Raw genomic sequence first — 26,887 nt, 5'->3', positions numbered from 1 at the left:
ATATGTTGCGTATTGTATTTATTCCTGTACCTACTGTACAACATTTGAGTGTTTAGTTTTAACAGAGGAAGATGAAGAGTAGGGACCTCAGTTAGAAAGGAGAAATGGGGAAATGTAAAGCAGGGAAGACTCGGCTAAGTACAGACCAGTAAGTCTTACGTTGGTAATAAATGGCAATAAATGGAAGCCGTGATAAAGGAAAACATTAGCATGTAATTACATTGGATGTAAACAAGAACAGCACAGGTTTATGGGAGGGATATCTTGTCAAAGTAACTTCATTTATTTTTTTATATTAAAATAGTTGATCGGATAAGGCAATGGTAGACTGACAGGAGGCAGAAGCTTGTAGTAAATGGTGTATATTCAGGGGAAAGGCCTTGTTACTAGCGGGATACCTCAGGGGTCAGTATTGGGACCTGTACTTTTTAATATTTTTTATTAGTAATATTACAGAAGGCCTTAATGGTAAGGGTTGTCTTTTTGCAGATGATACAAAGGTCTGCAACAGGGTAGACCTTCCGGGTGGAACAAGTCTGGCAAATGATGTAAGTAAATAAGAAGAATGATCGAGAGTGTGGCAGCTACAGTTTCATGTTGATAAATGTAAAATAATGCACTTGGAATGTAAAAATCGCAAGTCAAAATATAGCATTGGGGACACTTGTGTCAGTGATAACAGAAGAGAGGGATTTGGGAATAATTATTTCTAAGGACTTAATTTTAAGCAGGCAATGCAATAAAGTGTTGGAAAAGACAAGCATGGTGCAGAGGTCTTAGAGGCTAATACAGTAAAGGGCATTTAAACATGCATGGGATAAGCATATGGCTCCTGAATCCAAGAGAAGATCAAGGACAATAAGATCTGAGCCTTACATCGGGAAAAAACAGGCTTACTAGATGGGCCGACTGGTTCTTATGTGCCATCAGATTCTATGTTTCCATGATTCCTATCCAACTGCTTGTGATACATTTCTCTCCAGCATTGAATGGTTGGCAAAGCTGTAAAAATTATTGAAAGTTGAGGAAATCTGTTTTATGTTAGCAGAGAATTCTGAAAGCTGATCTAGCTTTATTAAAAGCCTGTGAGAGAAATACATGATATGATTAACATGACTTGTTGAAATTAGTAATAAAGTAGGAAGCCACGTGCTGAGGGCTCGGTTTATTCAAAGGTCTTTGATCTGAGGTGGGATACTGAATTTATAACTTGTATGAAGTTTAGTTCAAACCTATGTTTCAATTAGCCGAAGGGTTTAAATCACATCGTTTTATTGCAAGATGTACTACGTGTTTTTAGTAAATGCTCAATCATCTTTTGGAGTCACCTATTAGTCCTCTAGACAATAGGGGTAAAGAAAATGCCCTAAATGCACCAATCACAACCACAACAGCTGCGGTGAATAGTGGTGAATGTAGTGTTTTCTGTCGTCTTAGGGCGGCAGGTCAAGGAGGCAGCGGTCCCTGCGTTGCTTTACCAACAGCAGAACGTTCCTTTGGGCATTTGGGGTCTTGTTACAACCCATTTACACTGTGGAGGCCTGTGCTTCGGCCAACACAGACCTCCATACCTCTCACGCTGCCCTTCTTCAGGCAGAGCGCTCGGCTGTGATGTCTTTGTCCTTCCACCGAGCATAGAGAAGAGGTGTGATGTAAGAAAGAAGAACCCCCTCAGTAGGGTAGGCTGGTGGGTAGGGTAGGTTGGTATTATTCTGCTTTTGGAACAAGCCCTTCTTTTACCCTTAACCATGTTTCAGAGGTTACATTATCATATAAACATGGAATTTGAAAGCAGAACCCATAGGCTCATGTAGTCTTGTTTTTCTTTATGTAAAGACTCCGAAAGTGCAAAGTCTTGTGAATTTATTATATGTCACTATCGCAAATGAGATGCAAGATGGCAGATTTACCTGGAGTGCATGAACATGTATTCCAGGGGCCTACACATGATCATTTGCCCTACACCTTTGTTAATTACAGTGCTTGGACGGAAGAAAGATGAGAATAGCCAAGGAAAAAGAGTGCAGTTCACAGATTTCTCTCCAAAACAAAATCTTTACCTCTTTTAATTGTATTTTCCAGGGTGATAACTAAAAATATACAGTATATGTCAACATCACGCTATATGCAAATAAATATGTTTATACTGAATGCATAAAAAAATACCAAATGTAAACAAAAATAGCATTTAGCAAGTAAAAACATGGAATTGAACAAAAATACATATTATGAAATTCTCCTGATAGGGGTGTGCAGATAATGATTGTCCCAATAACGTAATAAAAAAGAAAAACTCTAAACACCCTGTCTGTCTTGGACAGCTCACCCGCTCAGCTCTACAAAAACAAGCACGGCTGTCCTGGGGAAATTTCGCTCATGCATCATTTTCCAGGCGCAGAGCTTTCATACTAACCTTCCTGTTCTCCCGGCCAACTAAATTCTTTCAAGGGTCTCTATTTTTCATATGTTTCCCAAAATGTTTCTGCTTCCCCAAATGTTGGTTTATGTCAGACCCTCTTCTCTGCTTTCATGGATAGCTACTGGATTTGTTCAGTGCTAGGTCTCTCTCTCTACATATATATATATATACTGTATATTTTTAGAAAATCGCTAGCATAAATCCATTTTAAAGGCCCATGCTTGGAGAAAGCAGGTAAGATTTATAGGTCCTTGCTTGAAAAAAGCAGATTTGATAGCATAGATAGCAGATACACCCCCTTCAAAAGTCTCATCTTATAGCCTTTAATTAAAATGGAAAAATATTTTATGACACAGTAAAATTTTACATACAATTCCCACACGTCCCCGCTATTTTAGTACCGCTAGAAATAATGTACAAATTATACGTAGAAACAAAACATATTTAAAACATTCAGAAAACATTCTAGTTCTAAATTACAGTAGATACGTGTAATAAAATACATGTATGAAATGCATATTAGACCCAACATTCTGTGGTTCATATGTACAAAATTCTAGGCCATCTTTGTTAAAAATTTTGGTTAGTTCGAGTCTCTCTGTTAGTATTTATTGTACCTTAGCTAAAAGTTGACTAATACTGGTTATTATGTGCTTACAAGCTTTCATGTTCAGAGATTCAGCATATACACTCGCATGACCTCTCGCTAAACACACAACCAGACCACACTACGTTCAACTTTCTCAAAAAGAAAAAAAAAAAGAGGCGCACATGAGAATATACAAATGGGTTTTGCACTTGTACATCTGTAATAACATGTGAATCATTACAACGTGATAACTGTTATTGTTATCTCATCGGAAATTCAATTTGTAAAAATCATCCTGAGTTGTTTAGCTAAAGCTGTCATAACAATTAATTTCCACTACATGCATGGACCCATGTGATACCGAGTTTCAGGAAAGATATTTCTCTGTTGATAGAATGTATCTCAGTTAATATTTTGCATTCTCATGGGTATATGATATTTTCAGAGGACATGTATTAATCACGTTATATTTTTTTGTATGTGACACTAATTTGCTTATGGGACAAGATATCTAACTTATTAGCACTACACCAGATGTGCTTAAATCCAGACTGCAGAAAAATAACAAAAGTTGGTTTTGTGGTTTTTCTCGAGTTCTGGTCGTCGAGTTATTTTGAGTCATTCTTAATGAGTCATCGGTTTTATGCTTACAACGACGAATTACACATTGATGTGGATTGGTGAAACATATGTAAGGACAGTAATGTTTATACCTCTTATTCATACATCTCCATAGAACACTATAAGAGGACCTTATATACATCCTGTAACCTTTTGGTAGACCCCATTTAAGCAGCCTAAAGATCAACATACAATGTAGGTCTAGTTCTGCTGGATAGGTCGAATAGGAAACATTGGCCCTATTCTGTTACCTCCGATGCTGAAATAATCATATTTAAATTATGATTTGTTACCAACCCGAAGGATAAGAAATGGCAAATTATTTTTTAAATAATAGAATAAAAATCCCACCAGTACAAATTTCTCTAGCTCTATTCTTTATGTACAATGTGGGTATAATCAAATTACATTTTTGTTGCCAAAAGTTTTATATATATATATATATATATATATATATATATATAATTATTATTGATGAATGTATTACAATTATTGTGAAAGAACTACTGGATCCATATTTTGTTATGTGAACTTATTGATAAAAAGGGGCAATTTAACAGAACCGTTCTGCATTGTCCATTATGGTTAAAATCATAAAGTCTCCGTAGTAGTGCTAACTCATATTAAAAAAATATCTTGCTACAGTGTACATATTTTGTGTGTGTGTGTGTATATATATATATATAGATATATATATATTCCGGTATATATTTATATTTATATATATATATATATATATATTAATTGTAGTCCTGTTAAGCTATAATATTGATTAAAGAGCCAGATACATTGGTAATGTTATTATTTTAGAGTTTAAAAACATGAAGTTTTTATAGTGGATAATTGATATTGTAATATTATCTTTATGAATGTTTAATATTCTGACATGCATGCTTAAGAAAATTATGGCTCCTTCGAAAAGGAACCTTTTCTTTTTTATTGTAGCATTACAGTACTACAACCATACACTAACAGTGCCGCCACACACGCTAGCTCCATAACAATAACATACACATAGTTTATTTAACACCATATGCTGATACATATTCCTCATACACTAACAGCACCAGGCAAACACACACCATGGAAACATTATACAGTAACACACATACACACACCATACACTAACACATACATACACACACTCACTCTCACAGATCTCCATCTCTCCTCTCACAGCTATAAATCTCTCCCCCCTTACACCTATCCCTCACAGCTCTCTATCTATCACCCTTACACTTATCTCTCTTACAGCTCTCCCTCACCCCTCACAGTTATTTCTCTCACAGCTCTCCCGCTCGTCCAACTCTCACAGCTCCTGTCTCTCACTCTCACAGCTTTTCCTTGTGCTTGACCTTGCTGGGCGCCTTGATTACCGGGGTGACTGGGGGCAGGACTGGTGCGACCGTGGGGCCCAGATCTGATCAGCTCCCCCCCGGATTCAGGAACCCCAGACAGCTCCCTGGGTCGCCTGTTACCTTTAGGACAGAGGTCACCTTTCTTAAATACTGTCTGCACCCTGTATATCACATTTGTGTACCTATTTTAAGGGCCACCCAGACGATGAGGGGGTAGCCCAGGCACTTTATAGCCAGCATCCGCCTGATGACGTAAACATGGGTGGATATCCGTGGCTGCGCGCTATGTTTTTATGCTTACGTAGCGTGTGGGGCCAGGTATATTCAGTATGTCAGATGGCCACACCAGGCCTGCTTATTATGTAACTGCTTTTATTGCACCGGCTTTACTATACTGAAAACTGTAAAGCACCAAGTACGTGTTAGTGCTGAATATAAATATAAATATATTCACATAAATAATAAAATACATTTAGTTAGGGCTGCAACTAACGATTATTTTAATAATCGATTAGTTGGCCGATTATTTTTTCGATTAATCGATTAATCGGATAAAAAAAATGAATGTAAATTTTTCATTTATTTAGTATAATTTATTAAACAAATGATGTTAAATACAAACAGCAGAATAAAAAAACTTTGATAATACATTTCTTGTCTTTATTTCCCAACCAGCCCCCCAATATATGCACATTTGAGCCCAGGCTTGCTACGCTGCCTCCCAGACATGCCATGCTGCCCCCCCACATATGCCATGCTGCCTACCACAGCACTCCACGCTGCCTCCCACATCTGCCACTCCATGCTGCCTCCCACATCTGCCACTCCATGCTGCCTCCCACATCTGCCACTGTGCCTGATACGCCTTATATCCCCTGATACCCCACTCCATCCTCCCCAGACATGCCACCCTGCCTCCCAGACATGCCACTTCTCTACCCACAGATATGCCACTCTACCCCCAGATATGCCTTATACACCCTGATACACCACTCCGTCCTCCCCAGACATGCCACACTGCCCTCCCCACATATGCCTTATATACTGTATATGCCTTATACCCCAGATATGTCACTTCACTGCCCCCAGGATTTAGATTCCCCTAAATTAACCCTAAACTCCCCATTAACCATAACTGCCCCTAAATTAACCCTTAACAACCCCTTAACCACAGCATCCCCTAAATTAACCCTAAAGACCCCATCAACCACAGCATCCCCTAAATTAACCCTAAACACACCATTAACCACAACTGCCTCAAATTAACCCCAAACACCCCATTAACCACAGCTGCTCCTAAATTAACCCTAAACACCCTATTAACATAACTGCCCCTAAATTAACCCTAAACACCCAATTAACCATAACTGTCCCTAAATTAACCCTAAACACCCCACTAACCATAACTGCCCCTAAATTAACCCCCACCTCCCCTAACTTTCAGTAGCCACACACATACATATATATATATATATACACACACATATATACAGATACTTACAGTTAGATGAGTGTCACAGCCAGGTGGTTCTGGCCTGGAGAAGGAAGGGGCGGGGCCAGTTGTCACAGTGATTACAGGGAGGGGGAGTAAGTAGGAGCTGCTGCTGTGAGACGGTGAGTCAGACTAAACGGATTATATAATGAGGGGGATTTTTCAGAGCGTTTGCTTTGAAAAAACCCTCATTTTATAATCGATAATACCGTATTTGCTCGATTATAAGACGACCCCGATTATAAGACGACCCCCCAAAATCAAAATATTAATTTAGGAAAAAAACAAAAAGCCTGAATATAAGAATACCCTATAGGGAAAAAGTTTTACCAGTAAATATTAATTAATGTAAATTATTTTCATGTTTAATAAAAGCTATGATTGAGAAAAATATATTTTTTAAATTTCCTTTTATTTGCCAACCTGCCCCCCCCAGTTATGCCACTCTGCCCCCAGAAATGCTTTATACCCCCCTATTTGCCACTCTGCCCCATGATATGCCTTATACCCCTGTATGCCACTCTGGCATATAGGGGGTTAAAAGGCATATCATGGGGCTGAGTGGCATATAGGGGGGTATAAAGCATTTCTGGAGGTATATAGGCATATCATGGGGCTGAGTGGCATATAGGGGGTTAAAATGCATTTCTGGAGGTCCAGAAATGCATTTTAACCCCCTATATGCCACTCAGCCCCATGATATGCCTTTTAACCCAGCATGTACTGGCTGCCTTGGCTTGATAGGAGTGTGATTGCTGTTAGCAGTTTGATATATATATATATATCAAACTGCTAACAGCAATCACACTCCTATCAAGCCAAGGCAGCCAGTACATGCTGGAACCTGGGGATGATAGCAGTGGGATTACAGCCTCCATATGCCATGCTACAACCCCCACCCCCCTTACACATCCATGCTATCACACACACACTCACACTCATTCACAAACATTTAAATACTCATTCATTCCCTTAATCACACACACTTCACACATACTCAAAAACCCTCCCCCACCCCCTCACCTGAACTGCAGATCTCCCACTCGCAGACTTCTGCAGGGGACCGGCTGTAGCAACTTCTCTGGCCCCGCCCTCAGAGGAGGGAGGGGGGAGATAGAGTTCTGTGAGGACGCTGCAAGCTTCCTGCCCTGCTTCTAACAGAAGAGACGCTGCTCGCGACCGGTAAGCAGCATGGCGCCAGCATTTTTTTGGGGTCTGATTAGAAGACGACCCCGATTATAAGACGAGGGGTATTTTTCAGAGCATTTGCTCTGGAAAAAACCTCGTCTTATAATCGAGCAAATACGGTAATCGATTCAACTAATCGATAATGAAATTCGTTGCCAACGAATTTCATTATCGATTATTATCGATTTTATCGATTAGTTGTTGCAGCCCTACATTTAGTAGGCTATATTATGAGCTAAGAGTGTGATAACGAGTATGTGATTTTGAGTTTATATGATGATTCTCTGATATTGCCAGAAATATCATCAGGGTTCTTCACATTTATGTCAGTTTCTCAGCATAGTATCGTTTCTTCAAGATGCCAAGTAGCTCCTCAATTAAGATCCATCGAAAACAATTAAGAGACAGCTCTGCACAACTCAGATATGCAATTGATTTACTAAGCAGTCGATGGAGACCTGCGAATTACCACAATCTTATTTTGGTTTTCAGCAGGCTGAACTAAATGGCTAGTGAATAGACCACTTTATGTGAACCCTAGACCACTTTGAAGGTCCTTAGGACGATTGGTAGTGGAACCTCACCTCCACACCGTGAAGGGTCCTGCAATGAGCTGCACCGGATCATGGACAGCTTATTGATATTAGCAGGGCTGTGTAGATGCATGCATGGACAGCTTTTTTCTTTACAGAAGACATACATATCACGTCTCTGTACAATGTTCTCTTTTTGTTGTTTAGGGCTCTTGGACATCTTTGGCCAATCTAGACATTCAGTTAAGGGGGAAACAGATGAGAAAACATAGAATTAAAGTGGAGAGCACCTGTTAATGCTAAGAACAACTATATTCTACCTTTTTTTATTTTGTTTATAATGTGTTGTTGTGTGGGATACTTATATAAATTTCTTTCACACACGGACCATGCAATGTGTTTTCTGAGACTCCCTACTGGTTCTATGATGGTTTTGTGGTAGCTACAGGATACGGTCCATATGCTGAATATCCCGTGAGGTCACCAACGCTAGCTTATTTAGCTTGGATAATAGATAACGAGAACGGCTATGAGCTATTGTCCTCAAAGTAGTGGCAGAACTAGAATTTGGTAACGATTATGGCTGTGTACATGTTTATAATACTGATAAACACTGTCTTATAAACTTGTTGTAGAGTACGAGAGACAAGAGTGTGACAGCTATTCCTTTGTTTCTTTGTTCTTATAGGTGATAATGGCTTCAGACAGGACACCTCACAGATGATTCCATTCCTTCCTACGCAAACTCCTAAGGTGAAGTTTGTTTTTTGATGGCCCCAGAGCAGCATCAGTTTGAAGGCAATTTAGGGTTGGAAGTCAGATGTATACTTCTACTATGGAGGTCCTCTGTTCTGTTTCTTAGGAGGGTATAGCATGGCCGTGGTGTGAATACGTCACCGTATTGAAACAATAAGTCTCTTGGTCTCTAATCTGTTTGTAGTGTCAAAGAAAGTCACCAGACGTGAAACTTCTGAGACAGGATGGCTGTTGTATGTTTTTGGAATGTAGCTTAGTGTATGGATGACTGTGTTTGCATTTCTGTTGTTGTATTTGTCCTTGTGGCTTTGTCGAGTTTGTGGTCAAAGGTTAACGTTGCGTGTCTCATTCCATTTAGCTACTGTTAGGCTGGCTTATACTAAAGTTATTAACATGAGCCTTTTCTTGACATATCAATCATTCTACCCTTGCAATGTTCCTAATCCTTTAGCATAGTAACCCGTCTGGGTGTGGGCTGATTTCCGGCACTGTTTTAGCCGCCATCACTTCTTCCTCACCTGTGAATTGATATATTAATTGTTAAGTATTACTTTAAGAGGTTCGGTTAAGTCAATTGCTGCCAAATAACATTGACCTCTGATCATCACCTTTAATCCCTATAGGACCAGTGATGTACCTGGTACATCACTGATAAAACATGGTCCCACAGCACCGCAATCATGATCGCGGGATAGCGGCTGTCGCTGACCGCTCCATAATCGGTGTGGTTCATCTACAGCAAATCCCCTGGACTTCCGTGCATGTGATCCCTTTTACAGCCAATCACCTGCATGGATACAGTCAGATGACAGAGGCAGTGCTTGTATTTTTTTTTTAAATGTAGAAAAATAAAAATAAATAAAAATGATAAAGGAATATAGGGTGGTTTCCAAATCAGGGCAAATTAATGAATATATTTAATATATTTTTTGTCATTTATACTAGATGTGTATAATTTATATACCTATAAAACGCTGAAAATGTATTTTCAACTATTTTTTAAAATTTTATTAATAAAAAAAGACTTGCATATATGAATATGGTTTAAAAAAAAAAAAGCCCTGCCCGTCCCAAAAAAATATATAATCTGCGTGGGTACACCCAATGGTTGAAGAGCGGTTGAAGAAAGAGATAGCAAAAACATGACCTTTAGTGTAACAAAGACCTGGTATTTAGGGTTTTTTTCTTTTCCATGCGATTTTTTTCACACGTTCACCTTTGCTTTAAGGGCTTTAACAGTATGATTCAATTTATTCCATTACAATGATTTTTTTAGTGACTTTTATATCAAATGGGAGAGATATAATTTTTAAATATCAACACACCAGTGTAATAGTTTTTTTCTTTAAAAATGTTTTTAGGTTTTTAAATAACTCTGAATGGTTTTATGCAGGCTCAATACTACAATTTAGCATCAGAGGTAGTATATCTAGTCTAAATTGTAGCGATAAGTGAAATTGCTGCTTTATGGGGCATGCAGGTTGCTGTCCACTTTAAACCTTGCCTAATGGTTTCCATAAAAAATGTTATTAGAATCTTACTAAGCTATTAAAAGAGCTGGGAATTACTTATCTATAAACAGATCATTACATAGAATCACGATGATACAAACCATATACATGTTTCCAATAAAAAAGAAAAATCTGTAAGAGATAGATGGCTTCAGACCCCACGGCCCATGGACTCATACATCGAATTTTAACTGGCATCAGATAGATTTTATACTTCCATAGTACCATATAGTCTTATACTACCCCAAAAATCTAATACTATATATATCACTGCCTAAACTATACGATTTTATTGGTGATGTTAGTGGCGTATATATGCTAGCATTCATGGGATTTTTTAGTGGCCAAACAATGAAGTCACCATGTGATCTGCTGGATTAGTATTCTAGTAAATAACCACATATTTAGGTTCTGAACAATAAATAAATCTACAAAAGCCTTAAGTGATCACCAACAACCATCTATTAATAAATCTGATTTGTATGAACGTGTATTAAATAATAGTTGTCTAAACTAGGCATATCTTCTGGGTGATAACCTCTGAAAACAGAATTATAGAGCATATGTGTAAAATGTATAGGAGCACTGATGCTCCGAACCCCAGTGGTCGCTATACAGACGGCAAAACAATTTAATTTTAGGCCATACGTGTGTCACGATACTTGTTGGGAAGAAGTATGTTGCTTTAGGAGGAATATTTTATGCTGCGTGAAGGTTCAAATATTGAGCTTGTATTACATTAAGATTTGGGTTGCAAGTAGAGTAGTGCATCATTTCCCTATAAAACGCTTTTGGTTTGACGACACCAAACAATTGTGGAGAGAAAGCACCGAGGAGGATGGAAGGAGCAGCACGGGACCCCCATTCAAAATGTTATCCTCCTGAGATAGGTTGTTGATCATAGATGTCAATGATATCAATGATATTCCTTGCAAACATGCTAGGAATTATATTTGTGCTCCTGTGCCAACATTTCCAGGGCCAGTGCCGCTCCTTCCCCTGTGTCTACTCGTTTGTACGTCAGGGGCTTGGATCTATAAGAGGGGACCGTTATACCGCCATTATATGTGTGGCAGGGATGCAGTAAAAGCCATTTAGAACATTTTCTGGAAGGATCTGGTCTGATTTTTAGCTTCATATGCTCTCTATATATTTGGCTTAGAGTTGCCCAAAAATATCCTCGAGAGGGTCATTTTCATCGCTGGGAATTTATTATTGCGTTTGAGTGGCCGGCTCGGCTCATTTCATTGAGAAAAAATGAGTTCCATAGAAATGTAGATTACTGAATCCACCAATGGTTCATCTGATGCCAACTCGGATATTGTGAGGCTGAGTTTCATCTCCATTAAAAAACATGGAAACCTAAAGATTTCTCGCACTTACAACACCTCCAGTTGCACGTTGAATTTAGTGATTTTACCACAGAGCGCTAACTTACCAATTTAGTAATAAATTTAAGTTTATTTATTATTAAAAGTATTCTAAGAAAGTAATTTGAGGTTTTGTTTATAAAATCTCTGTGTCTCTGCATCACATGGTAACAGCATTGAAATCCTATGCCACGTCCCCAAATCTGACATTTTACAGTTCTATATATGTAATCAGTTTTAGATTGAAGTAAACAAGATAAACATAGAATTCCTGTATATATATATATATATATATATATATATATGTACCATGTTATCAGCCATCTTACCTTCCCATTCTCTGGATCTGCATTATTATTCCCCTCTAGTTGATTGGTGTTGATTGGTTTAGGCAAGAAGGGTGAGGAGATCGAAGCTAGAGAACTTGAGAAAATTAGGGGCTTCTAGCTGCACAATACTCATGGGTCTCAGCTTTCCTAAGTTATATGAAATACCCATATATAAGTACATTTAACATATTTAATATATTTATTTGCAAGGTGGAAAATAACCATTTGCTAGGGGTTCAGAGAAAAAAAAACAATGAATGGTCTGCCGTCTCCAAATTTAGTGAAACCATTGTCTACTACTCTACTACTCCATGATTAATGAATGTTGGACCAACCACCATGACTTTCCTATATGTATTGGCACATTTGTTCTCTGCTGTCATTCAGTAGGTTGGCCATCATTTACCAAAATTTGCAACACAATAATTACACATATTTCAGAGCACATGATGGAATTTGTTGCATTGTTTAACATCAAACCTATAGACCCCTAGCAAATGGTTAGTTCCCACCCTGTAGTAACGCTACAAAGTCTGACCACAGTAGATGTTCCTCAAAGAAAACAAGAAACATCTTCTTATTGTCTATATTTTTAGTGCAGATGATTTTGAAAACAATATACTGTTCCTTAAAATAAAATAAGTACTTGCGGTCTGTGTTTTTCCATTATGTAAATTCAAACAGCCAACTGTTTGCAGTTCTGTGATATTAATTAACATGTGCTTGGTTTTTTTTTAGGTGTTAAAAGAACGCTAACAAATGACTTCGCTTTCTCGTTCTTCTGTTTAGGATTTGGAAATATTTCACCGCGGACAAAGGGTGGAAAAATATTTTGCATTATTTATGCCTTGCTGGGAATCCCATTATTTGGATTCTTATTGGCTGGAGTGGGAGATCAGTTAGGGACAATATTCGGTAAAGGAATCGCTCGCGTAGAAGATATTTTTGTCGTAAGTATTACATTATTTCTGCTTAACTATTTAGGTTGATGGTGATATTTTTAGTGGAACTATATACATACTTGGGAACTCTTGCTGTTTGACCCCCTACATGCAGCCAGCTCCGCTCCCATGTGCAGCTAGCCCTTACCCTTGGTGAAGCCATTCTCCCAACAGAAGGAGAGATCTGGGGAGCCCCTAGGTATAGTAATCAACCTACTCATAACAAAGTGATAAGTAAAGAAGGTAAACAAAAGAAACAAGAATACTTTTTAAAAGTACCATAAAACTAATAAGTATTGAGTTCCAAGCCTGCAGTGTTCTACTATCCATATAACAAATGTTACAAATATGAATAAGTGAGCAACAAAAGTCCAAAAATTCCTTGTGTAATCATAATAAAGGAGTAGATTAAATTAATGGTACAACCTTAACGGAAAAGCTCAGTAGGTTAGAATACCATTTAGCTATTAGTCCCAGAGGATGGAGTCCACATACAGTAGGGAGATCCCCAACCTGGCATCGCTTCTAACATAAGTCCACGATTCTGTTATGTCGGGGCATCGTATCTGCAGCTCAGGATTAAGCAGAAAAGACACAACCGGCTTATTAGTATAATGCAATAAACTTTAACACAAAGCAAATCTGCGCACTTACATGATAAACGGTTAGCCACAGACAAGCTCTACACCAAACAATCTTAAATTACTGGACAGTCAAATCAACCCACCCTACGCGCTGACTTCATCATTCTTTTAAATAGCACCATTCTAAAAGTTATGCCACTCACAACTCTGCAACTCTGTCTGCAGTATACAAGACATACGCAAACAATATCATACTGGTAAAATACATATAAACAGCAAATTACTATAAAACTAAGATGCAAAATAAAATAGGTGGTCGTGAAAATACTGTACTATAGTAAATCTGGCTGAATGAAGTTTCTGAAAATAAGCAACTTGTGTTTTTACTAAAGTGAACGCCAATGTCAACTTGACAGCATGTTTACGTTGACTCAACATCCCCTTTGTGGGCTCTTGCTATGAAAACAATAGAACTTTGTATATTTGCCAAATTAATCTTTAATGTGGGTTGAAAATCTTTAATCTGGGTTGAAACAAAAGGCTTAACCTTGGCAAAATCATCTGGTCTCCACAGCCAGAGACAAAGTTTACACTACAATACATTCGATAGGGCAACCCAACCTTATCATCAACTCAACCACCCATTCAACTAGACCGGCAGACTTGATGACCAATTCAACCGTTGAACTTAATGGAACTTGGCAGAAAGCTTAAACTCTGCATTTCCACAGCACATAGACTGACAGCCGAATTTTCTTGTGGATAGAGTAGTTGCCATATTGGGTCACTTAGTTGAGTAATTTTGAGTTAAGGCGAATCAAAATGCCTTTGTAACTCGGCTCACATCTTGAGCCAAAAGTTAACTGACCGGGCTCTCTGCTGTCACGGCAGAACATTTAAGTTCACACAAAATGGTTACATTTTTAACATAAAATGGAGAAAAATAGCCATTATTCGTTCTTTCATTTTCTTAAATTAATAATTGTTCTGCATTTCTCTCCTTTTGATTCTTTCTTTTTTCTTCTTTTAAATAACAAAATAGCCAAATGCTAAACAGGATATATTTTATTTTTCATTTGCGCCATCAATCCTAGCAGTAAGGTACAGGGAATGTCACACGCGATCATAAGGGCTATCAATAATCTAAAAAGTACTTTCTAAGCTGAATAACAAATGTGCACAATGTGCTAATATTTAATACAAAAAAAGAAAAAAAAATGACAAAATACTTTCCATGCCTCTTATGAGTGATCGCTAGCACAGTTACATTCGTTTTAGTAAAGTCAATTTGTTTTAGACCCAAATGTGGGGAATATAATTAAAAATGTGTTGAATCCTCTCTGTTTAAAGGATGGTTTAATTTAAAGAACATGCAAAATTTTATATGTTTTCATTTTTATGATTTACTTCTTCCCTGCAGTTTCAGATTTGATATGCGCATATAATTTGCATGTACAAATAGGACCAGGGTTTTTTTTTCCCCCCAGAATTTACTAGAAAAATTTCCTCTTATGCTTGTAATAGGCAGTTTCACTGTCAAAAATGAAATAAAGAGGTAAATATGACTTTGCTTTATGTTTTATTTTTCTTCATAGCTGGAGTGGGAGAATAGTCAATCTGCATAAGGTTTTGTATCATCAGAGCTTTAATTTCCCATCATTCTTAGGGGTGCCAAAGTTTTTCCTCTTTATGTTGGCTTTAATTAAATGTGATATTAAACAACAAAAAAAAAGTATAATAAAGTATTTGACAGCAAAAAAGAGCAGTTCTACTGGACTTGTAGACTAAAACCAATATGTCTGTAGTGCATACGTCACAAATTTGAGTTTTTTTACTCATTTTTGTTTTGTTTATTTACTAAAATTCATTTTCTTTTTTTGTCTGCAGAAGTGGAACGTCAGTCAAACAAAAATACGCATCATTTCAACTGTGATATTCATTTTATTTGGATGCATCCTGTTCGTTGGGATTCCTGCTTTTATTTTCCAGCACATAGAAGACTGGCATACGTTGGATGCCTTTTACTTTGTAGTCATCACCTTAACAACAATTGGATTTGGAGACTACGTTGCAGGTACAGTTTTGCAATAGTGAATGAAGTAACAGAATCAATTTGACAACTTCATATTTAACCTTTTCAGTGTAGGTAGCAATGGTCCAACACTAAGACCAAATATACGGTATAATATAATGTCGCCCCCGACTACGTGAATGTAATAAGGTATTTATTATAAAAAAAATATTCTTGCTGTAAGAACCGTAAACTAAATGGTAAATGAGAAGTCTGTGACTATAGTTTTATATTGAATTTTATTTTTTTATTTTTAGGTGGTTCAGATATTGAATATCATGGTTTCTACAAACCTATAGTGTGGTTTTGGATCTTGATCGGCCTTGCCTATTTTGCGGCTGTCCTCAGCATGATTGGTGATTGGCTTAGAGTATTATCCAAAAAAACAAAGGAAGAGGTAAGTTTTTTATAAATTTCAGCGTGACACAACTTATACATTTGTTATTTGCTGTTACTTTTACGGACAGCGGCTCATAGTTATAAAGAGGAGTGCTAATTGTTGGAGTAATCACCATGGAAACCAATGGAACATTCTTGTCAATTGTTCCACATTTTGCCCCAGAATAGCTCATTGAAAATACAACCCAATAGAGATCTGTATAAAACGATATTGTGGTGCAAATTTAGAAAGCATAACAAATACTTTCTTAGCAAACCTCTTCTGTGTAGATTTTCTTTATGGAAAATACAGAAGAAAACAACTCATCCATTGTCCACAACCAGTAGGAGTGATAGGAATGTGAACATTCTTCTAAATTGGTTGAAATGAGTTACATTTTGCAGAAAAAATAGAAATATGAAACAGAAAAATTCACATGCCTTTCAGTCGGCCCTATTATCGCTACGAGAGAATATCAAAATAAGTGAACTATTTCTCTTATTACGTGACCTTTTTGAAACAGCAATCTCAATGGGTTTGAAGGGGTAGAAAGCACATGGAATATTTTCATGTTTCAGTGCCTGGGAAAGAGGGGTAATAAAGCCAACCAAAATTGTTCAGAGTCCGCTCATGCAATCTGTGTTACAGTCCATCTTCCTTAATCATGGAGGAAGTTAGTATTTCTCGCTGTTCGGGAACACAAGAAAGCGCATTGACTTTATTCTGCCTTCATAGTGATAATGAATAAAATGTTGAAAACTAACAATGCTCCTTAAAAGATCACAGGATGCGGCGAATTGTTCACAGAAATGAAACAAAGGAATTGAAGGCCTCAAGACAAAAACCTTTGGGGTTCGGTGGTGTTTGGCCAGCGCTTTTAACCTTTTTCCAGAGAAATTATCTCTGGTGGCCTACTGGATGTTTCGTTATATATGTCCGGATCTCCACTTTGACTGCTGTTGTTCCAGTGCTAGGAGATATAAGGCATACTGTTTAGGATGGAGTACAAAGTTACCCTATGATCACTTATCATTTATTTTATTTTTGTAACAATTCTCTCAAAAGTGAAAGTTAGTTAGCAAGTATTAAAAATGCACTTAGGAGACATATGCCTGGGGTAATAAATCAACATTATTTAACTATTAGCAAAATTATAAATAACCAATACTTTCAAATACATTAGAAGATATTGGTTTCATTTACACAATACAACATACAAAATAGCAAATGGGTAAAATGTATTGCAAACATCATAAATGAGAGAGAAAATCCACATGCATCAAAGTAAGTATACGCATTTTGAAAATAACAAAAAAAGATAGTGAATAGTGCTCAGAGCGCCTACTTACACGGCGGAGAAACAGAACACTGGAGATTTATATATATATGTATGTGTAATATAATAGATTCCATCATTCCCTATAAAACAACATAGATTCACCACATACAAATATGTTTATCAAGCACCAAACAAGACACTGGGGATTCTATTATATTTTATTAATGTTCCAGTTTGTAACCACTAATGTAGTTTCCTCTGTCCTCAACATATTTCAATTATGAACTACCCAGAAGCAGTAAACAATCCATTTTAGCTTTCTAAAATCCAGCAAGACTCTCTATATTAAAGCATCTTGATAGAACAGTCCTCGTATGACCTCTCCAGTGATTCATAAGATAGAATGATGGCACAGAGCAGGAGTTCCGTTCCCTAGTACATAAACAACTGACAAAGTTTTACTTGATCTCCGAAGCAGAGCACACTCAATAATGAATTTAGGTTAATAGAAATGTCACATAAATTAATGACAGTGGCACAGCAACGGAGGCATGCAGGTTTCTTTATCAGTAGAAGTAGAGAAGCAAAAAAGGGAGCAAAAAACATCCCGTCGTTTTAATGGTTGGTACACACACTAGTCAAAACATAATGAGCTAGTAGACTTTCCTTGTGCCAGTGATTTACAACATTCTGGTGACCAAATGGTTAATAAAAGACCTGTGTGCACGTTGTTCATTCATAACTCATTCATAATTCATCTCCTCATATGCTATTCTCATTTACGATGCTATATTCCGGATCAACTATAATATTCCTGTCCTTAAGGCTGTCTCTGCATTTTAACATGTTCTGCAGATACCTCGGAATTATCATATATTGTTACCCACATGGATCATGTTAGGCTTGCTAATATATCGAACATTTGTGGATAGTCTTGGCCAGTTTCAGTTATTTACATTTGCTGAGGATCTGCAGAGGGAGAATGAGAATCCCAAATCCCTGAAAAATATGACTTTATAAGTAAATGCACATTTCAAAATGAAAATGCGGCAAATACGTCAAACATACTTAAATAGAACTCTTTATAATTATCCGAACAGCTGGATCTGCAATAAATCAAATGTGAGGCATATACAGGATTGCACGTTAGGAAAAAATTATGCACAAAAGGTTTGCGAAAAATTCTAAAACATGAGCAAGTTTTCTTTTTTGTATTAATTTACAAAAAAATAAGTAAGTTGTACAATATTCATATACATGTAATATTCATTCGGTTATACCGCATGATGCTGCATTTATTAGAACTGATTTGGACCTATTATAAAATAATACATATACTGGCATGCATTGGTCTATATACTGCTGTTTACATTATATGACCAAAAGTATGTGGACACCTGGCCACTCTACATATATGAGCTTGTTCCCAAACCACGGGCATTAATATGGAGTTGTCCAGAAGTTGCGATAGTCGAGGCAGGATATAATAAGAGAATAAACCAGGGTTTTTGTGGCTTTTTGGGTAAGGATTGGGTGGATGCAAGCCAAGGTACATTTATTAAGGGCAAGCGACAGGATCTGGCAAGGGACTGAATGTGAGGGATGAAGGAGAGGGTTGAGTTGAAAATGACCCCAAGGCATTGCGCCTGGTTAGTAGGTGAGATAGTCATGCTGTTAATGGAGAATTAGAATACAGGTACTGGGGTGGAGGGGAAAGATAATGAATTCTGTTTTGGAAAGATTAAGTTTCAGGTAGCGTTGTGACATTCAAAAAGAAATAGCAGTTGGTCATACGGGACATGAGAGGCAGTGACATAACTAAAAATGCCGGGGCCCTGGAAAGACTAACGGTGCAGGCCCCAAACTCCTCCCACACACACAGTAACGTACAAACACACACACTAACATACTGACACACAGTAACATACAAACATGCACACTAACATACTGACACACAGTAACATACAAACACACACACACACTAACATACTGACACACAGTAACATACAAACACACACACACACTAACATACTGACACACAGTAACATACAAACACACACACTAACATACTGACACACAGTAACATACAAACACACACACTAACATACTGACACACAGTAACATACAAACACACACACTAACATACTGACACACAGTAACATATTTATACACACACACACTAACATACTGACACATAGTAACATACAAACACACACACTAACATACTGACACACAGTAACATATTTATACACACACACACTAACATACTGACACATAGTAACATACAAACACACACACTAACATACTGACACACAGTAACATACAAACACACACACACACACTAACATACTGACACACAGTAACATATTTATACACACACACACACTAACATACTGACACATAGTAACATACAAACACACACACTAACATACTGACACACAGTAACATACTAACACACAGTAACATACAAACACACACACTAACATACTGACACACAGTAACATATTTATACACACAGTTACATACTTACATACACACTAAAACACACAGTAACATACTCACACACATTCTAAAATACTTACACACACACAGTAATATCCCTACACAGATACACACAGTAACATAATGACACACACACTAACATGCACACAATAACATACTATCATACTTAAACACACACTAACATACACAAACACGGTAACATACTTACATACACCCATGTTGACCCAACACATACACTCAACTCTGCCTTTGTTAGCCGCTGGCCAGTGAGTGCACCCCCGCTCCCTCCATCTTGACTTTAGTTGTTACGGAGGGTGGAGGAGGGAATCAGAGGAGAGGAATTTAGTTAAGGGATTGCACACAATTTGCTCAAGCAATTGAAAGACAAAAGGAAGGAGAGCGATAGGGCGGTAGTCAGTCAGACTAGTGGGATCTAAGGAACGGTTTTTTAGAAGGGGTTAACCTTTTTTGAATATTAACACAGATTTCTATGCAACTTACACAATGCTACTACTGATTAGGTCTTCAGTTCTCTTTCTCCACCCGGCATCTGTAATATTTGACCTCTGCTGGATTATGTTGACTCAAAGAATCTTCAGTCTTTGTTTCTGATCTTGCCTTCATTTGTAATATTCTTCCAAGCTCCATATCGTGTCCTAGCTGGGGCAGATATGGGACCCAACAGGGAACCCAGTAATGGGTCAGGTCATAGCTGATGGAGTCCTATTTTATGCTCTTCCCTGAGCGCCTTCACCCCTGAGAAAACAAATGAATGGGAGGTTTGGGGAAATGATACAGTATCTGTTGTACATGTTAAAATTCAACTGTATAATATCTAATGCTAATATACATTTTCAGCACGTTCAAGTTTTTAATATTTATAAATGCAGATGTTATTGAATATTCTATAAATAGCCTTAAACTTGGGTTTGCATTTTTCCACGTTGTTCCCATTGCGTGTTTAATGTGGCATAAGCACCATAGCGAAATTGTCAGAATGATCTGATATGCTGTGTTTAATCGTGTTGGTGGCGGCTGTCCACTTCTGTTATTCAAAGATACACATTAACAGGTTGTAATTGGAAATTGTAATAGATAACCGTTTATCCCGATTTTTAACACTGTTTCACTTCACATTAAAAAATGCGCGGAACGACACAAAGCTGAAAATGGATTGAGTTAAATTATACATTTAACAGGTTAACCCATCCTTTTCTGCCAACGATCCTGCTTTTCTAAGGAAATAGCCAGTATTCTGCTATAGCAAACACCCGTGTTTTCTTGAAATTCCAAAATTGGAATAAAAAAAATAAAAATAAATTAGGAGTGGTAAACAAAAACTCCAAAATCCAGTCCTGAGTTCGCATTATGAAAGTCTGCTTTAATGAGGGAAATGTCTATCTTTCTACAGTAATAGTTTCAATAACACCAGAGCGAATACAGCAAGACAAAAGTTGAATGAATACATCCCAGGAGTGACCACAGAAACTTCACGACTTCTGCTTACCGCTGTTCCATTTTCTTGTAAATACATACACACATATATATATATATATATATATATACATATATATATATAAATATACATATATTTAATGACTGTACTGGACTTGCCAGTCATCTCAACCCTTTGGGGATGAGAGGTGACTTTTGCGAGCTGAAACTTGAATTTGCTTGTTGCTTGCATTTTTTCTACTTGCATCAGTTTGACTTTCCCACAGTCGAGTGTATGCAAGTTGTGGGTGATTTTTGTGAGTGCTAATATGAGTTAACTTTAATGAATCTGCAAGCCAGATAGTGTCCAACTTGTGAGAGTTTGCAGCTGCAAACTCCCATTTCTTTGCCACCACGCAAGCACTCGCAGTTTAGTGAACATACCCCTATGTTGCCTCCGAAGCCAGCTTCTACTTTCATAAGTAACAGACGGTTTTGTTGGAGATGGCTAAATACACCCCAACCCCATTATAACCCCCATTTGACCGTTTATGAGTTAGAAATGTGTTTATGGATTCCACTCTGTTCAGCACTGATGGGGTTAGGACTCTTGATGATTGTTCCTTAATGGACAGGTTTGCAGAGTCTTGATTAAGAGGGCTATCACTGTGAATTAATTCCACCTGTTTGGGATGGCGGGCTTCTTTCGGCAATCTGCAAGTTCATTATGTCTGAAAGCAACTGATTAGGAAGCCAATTAATACAAATTGAGTTGGCAAAATAAAAAAGCTTACAAGCCTGAGAACAAGACAAGAGCCGGGCTGAGGAATTAAAACCTTGCCTAACAATAAATGATGTTTAATTATTGTTGCGTAATCAGAGACATCGTCACATTCTTGCTGTGCCCACTAACCAGACTTAGTAGCAAAAAGAATTATCATGGTAAGTACCCAGGATGCCACAGAAAGCCATTTTTTCATAAAATACATTTAGAAAAGTGTCCCTTTAACCATTCAAAGGCTACTCAAAGATTTAATCGGGTAATAATAGGGAATGCTCACAAAGTCATATATTCTTTTGCATAATTGCTAGATTTTCCTTGAGCAATATAATTCTTAACACTTATAGCTTGTTATTGCGACTTTATTTAAAGTCATCCTGTTTTCTTTTGCTTCCATCTTAGAACTGCTTGTTAAGACAGTACGCAGCTGTCATCATAGAAAAATAAAAGAAAAAAATATTTCGTATAATGTCAATGTTCTATAGATCATCAGCAAAAAAAATAAACACTGTTATTTAAATAATATTAATATATTAAATATTTTGTATAATGTGATTGTTCTATAGATCATCAGCAAAATAAAATAAATAGTATTATTTAAATATCAATAATAATAATAATATATTAAACATTTTGTATAATGTGATTGATCTATAGATCATCAGCAAAATAAAATACACACTGTTATTTAAATATCAATAATAATAATAATAATAAAAATATATTAAATATTTTGTATAATGTGATTGATCTATAGATCATCAGCAAAATAAAATACACGCTGTTATTTAAATATCAATAATAATAATAATAATAAAAATATATTAAATATTTTGTATAATGTGATTGTTCTATAGATCATCAGCAAAATAAAATAAATGCTATTATTTAAATATCAATAATAATAATAAAAATATATTAAATATTTTGTATAATGTGATTGATCTATAGATCATCAGCAAAATAAAATACACACTGTTATTTAAATATCAATAATAATATAATAATAATAATAATATATTAAATATTTTGTATAATGTGATTGTTCTATAGATCATCAGGAAAAAACACTGTTTTTTAAATAATAATAATATATTAAATATTTTGTATAATGTCAATCTTCTATAGAACATCAACAAACACTGTTATTTAAATAATAATAATAATAATATATTGTGTATTCTCCATTACCGCAGTCCTTTAGCTTATGTGTTTGCAGCCTTTCATGGTAAGATTTGTATTACTTTTTACTAATAAATTAAATGGACTGAGTAGCAGCTTAGAAACTCATTACAAGCCGATAGCTGCTGTCCTTAGCAATATAAATTGCATTTGCTAAAACTAATTAAGAATCTATATCTAAAACTTAATAAGTTTTCCTAATTGAAAGTGTAGCTGACTGTAAACTGAAAAATATAATTTATTTAAGTGCTGTTACTCAGACAACGCTTTATTTTTATGGCATTAAGCTATTGTTTGCATTTTCTGTAGAGTACAATTTAACATAGAACAAATAATTCATTTTAATATAATAAAAGCGATTGTAGATTTTGCCGTTTGTTGGGTACATTAAGCAAACATTGATTATTTTTTAAAGGACAGGCAGTCATTTCTGGATACATTTTAACTTTTTTCCAGATGTCTTAATAATAAACATTCCAGAAACTGACATATATATATATTATATATATATATATATATATATATATATATATATATATATATATATATATATATATATATATATATATATATAAAATGTCCTGATGAAAGTCTGAAAATAAAAGACTGAAACGTTGACTTGTAACACAGAGTTTTGAGAGATTTATTGAAACCAAGTCCCAGGAGTGCTGGTAACTAATTTTGGAATTTATATATATATATATATATATATTATATATATATACCGTATTGGCCCGAATATAGGCCGCACTTTTTTCCCCCACTTTAAGTCTTTTAAGTGGGGGTGCGGCCTATATTCGGGGTCTAGCGCCCGACGCCCGGGACATGCAGTCCCGGGCGCCGGGCAGGCAGCGGGGTTAGGATACAGATCCCCCGCAGCGGTGCAGGGGACCTGCATCCTACTCTCTGATACGCTCAGACAGCCTCCCGTGCCAGCACTTCCCACGGGGGGAGTACCGGCACGGGAGGTTGTCTAAGCGCATCGCACGGACGTTCACCGGCAGCGGCGATGCGCCGTTGCCAGTGAACGTGCGCACGATGCATTCTAACCCCCCCGACTTACCAGGGCAGACTCCCGGGTGTCTTGCAGGGCCGGCGGAAGACATCTACGCAATACGCGTATACAACTTCCGGTGCCGGCACTTCCGCTGAGTGCTGGCACCGGGAGTTGTATACACGATGTGCATAGATGTCCCCCTCCGGCCCCGTAAGACACCCGGGAGTCTGCTCTGGTAAGTCGGGGGGGGGGACAGAGTGGCAGCATATCGCGGGGAGGACAGAGTGGCAGCGTATCTCGAGGGGGGGAGGACAGAGTGGCAGCATATCTCGGGGAGGGGGAGAGGACAGAGTGGCAGCATATCTCGGAGGGGGAGGACAGAGTGGCAGCATATCTCGGGGGGGGAGAGGACAGAGTGGCAGCATGTTTTTTGGTGCTTTTTTCAAGAAAAAAACTTTTTCTTTAAACTATATACGGGGGCGGCCTATATCCGAGCCAATACGGTATATATATATATAAAATATAAAATATATATTTCAATTTTAAGAAACAGTGTTTGGCAATGTTCTTCTTCAGGTTAATTCTATCTGAAGAAGAGACCTCTGAGGTTCCTTAAAGTAAATGTAACTTTACATATTATTCTAAAAACTGGCTAATATTGGCTATATACAATTTTCTTATCAAAAGTGTTCCATGTGAAGTCTTGCTTATATGCAAAGTGTGATCCAAATATCGTTTCTTATTGTTTTTAGGTTGGCGAGTTCCGAGCCCACGCAGCGGAGTGGACGGCAAACGTGACGGCAGAATTCAAAGAAACCAGGAGGCGTTTGAGCGTGGAGATTTACGACAAGTTTCAGAGGGCTACCTCGATTAAGAGGAAGCTTTCTGCGGAACTAGCGATGAGTCCAAGCCAAGATATGACTCCTTGCAAGAGAACCTTGTCTGTCAATCATCTGACGAATGATAAGGAGTGCTCAATGACTAGATGCGAAAGTATTTATCTCAATGGCTTGACTCCGCACTGTGTCACCGAAGAAATTGCTGTCATCGAAAACTTTAAGTAGCTCGGTGTTCTGATTCCACTGTCGCTGAAATGCTTGCCATCATTAAATCTACCAGCATTTTTAAAGTATGCATGAGGTTGAGAAGAACTTAGAGGGACCGGGGTTCGGTACTGTTAAAATTATAAAAAATACACGAATGCAGAGATTTTGCTAAAAAAAAAAAAAATGACTACTTCAAAACTGTGCATTTTTTTTTCCTCGAATGTGCCATACAACTCACAGAATTCTGGATAAAATGACTGATTATTTGTGATAACACTGATGTATAGAAAATGCTTGGTATCAAACCTTAAGGAATGAACTGTATATGAAATTACATTTTTGTAACCGAGAAATTGATGAGATGCAGCCTTTAACCTAAGAAACATTTCAGTGCCTTATACTTTCAAGACACAAAACCTCCATATTGTTGTTTTTTTTAATTATTATTTTTAAGCCTAAGGAATGTATTTTAAGGAATATTTCTTGTTGCCTGAAGATCATCTGTGAAGGCAGCCTTGAGCAGTGTATTTGTCAGGAATGAACACCAGAAGTCCTGGTTCACCGATCCTCCACCTCTAAGCCCTAGGTTTAAGGAGCTGCAGATACATCGTAGGATACATGAAGACCAGAACACTTAACTTATGGATCTAAATGTTATCGTTTTTGAAGTTGCTGGTAATGTAAGCAAGGTCCTGGCACTTTAAGGCTAGTGGGTGATAAATGACCATACCAGAGAACTTCCCAGGGTAGACTGCAGGGAGCTCTTCGTCTTCTAGTGGAGTGACATTTTAAAGTAGCAGGGACGGCCACATATGTAAAGTACACGTGTCCAGCTGCTGGATGCACATGGCCACATGCTTCACTATTAAACCTTTGCGGTGTGCGGCCACGTGTATCCAGCATGCCAACAAACACCAAACCATTGGATCTGTCGCAAAAGCGGCAAAAGGTGCTATCAGCATTGGCCGGTGTGCCCGATGGCCAGTCCAGGTGTGGAGAGTATACATTGTTCAGCAGGTTTTTCCAGGCTAAAAAATTACTTTTCGAGCTATGGAAGCCTCTGCCCAAACTGGCCAAAATCTTTAAACCTACCAATGCAGCTTAAACCACTAAACTGAATTTATAAGATTAATTCTATCAACTATATTAACGCCTACTGTAAAAAGAGTGGACCTTCATCGCCAGGTTGCCACCAGTCAATGACACATCAGCCAAAGATGTTGGACTTGTACGTTTAGCAGGTGGAGCAGCTAATGCATACCTTACTAATATAACTTCTTCACTGGCACTGTTCATTTCAACCCTTAGTGTGTAGACACAGTAGTCATTTCTACAACCACTAGGGCATTTTTGGGGACTTAATTGAGGATTTGTTCAAACATAAGATAGTAAGTACATACCAAAAATTTATTCCGTGAACACCATGGGAAGGTTTAACAGCATGGAAGCCAGTTGATACAACAAGAAAAGTGTAGATCAATGACGTGTACCATCTGAGCAATATTGATTGGACATAACACTGTTA

At 37.4% G+C, this 26,887-nt stretch overlaps 1 protein-coding gene across 1 annotated transcript in view; it reads left to right on the top strand.

Annotated features, from left to right (window-relative positions):
• The window catches only part of KCNK2 (potassium two pore domain channel subfamily K member 2), a 59,675-nt gene extending 33,293 nt beyond the window's left edge, over positions 1-26,382 (top strand). The window contains exons 4-7 of the mRNA XM_053458700.1: positions 12,956-13,116; positions 15,579-15,765; positions 16,020-16,159; positions 25,069-26,382. Of these exons, the coding sequence (XP_053314675.1) occupies positions 12,956-13,116; positions 15,579-15,765; positions 16,020-16,159; positions 25,069-25,380 (800 nt within the window). The 3' untranslated portion in view covers positions 25,381-26,382. The remainder of the gene's footprint in view (positions 1-12,955; positions 13,117-15,578; positions 15,766-16,019; positions 16,160-25,068) is intronic.
• The last annotated feature ends 505 nt before the right edge of the window (positions 26,383-26,887 follow it).

This window comes from Spea bombifrons, chromosome 3, assembly GCF_027358695.1.
Source record: "Spea bombifrons isolate aSpeBom1 chromosome 3, aSpeBom1.2.pri, whole genome shotgun sequence".
Lineage (NCBI taxonomy): Eukaryota > Metazoa > Chordata > Amphibia > Anura > Pelobatidae > Spea > Spea bombifrons.
Note: the sequence above shows the minus strand (reverse complement) of the source record. Positions and strands in the feature narration are given on the sequence as shown.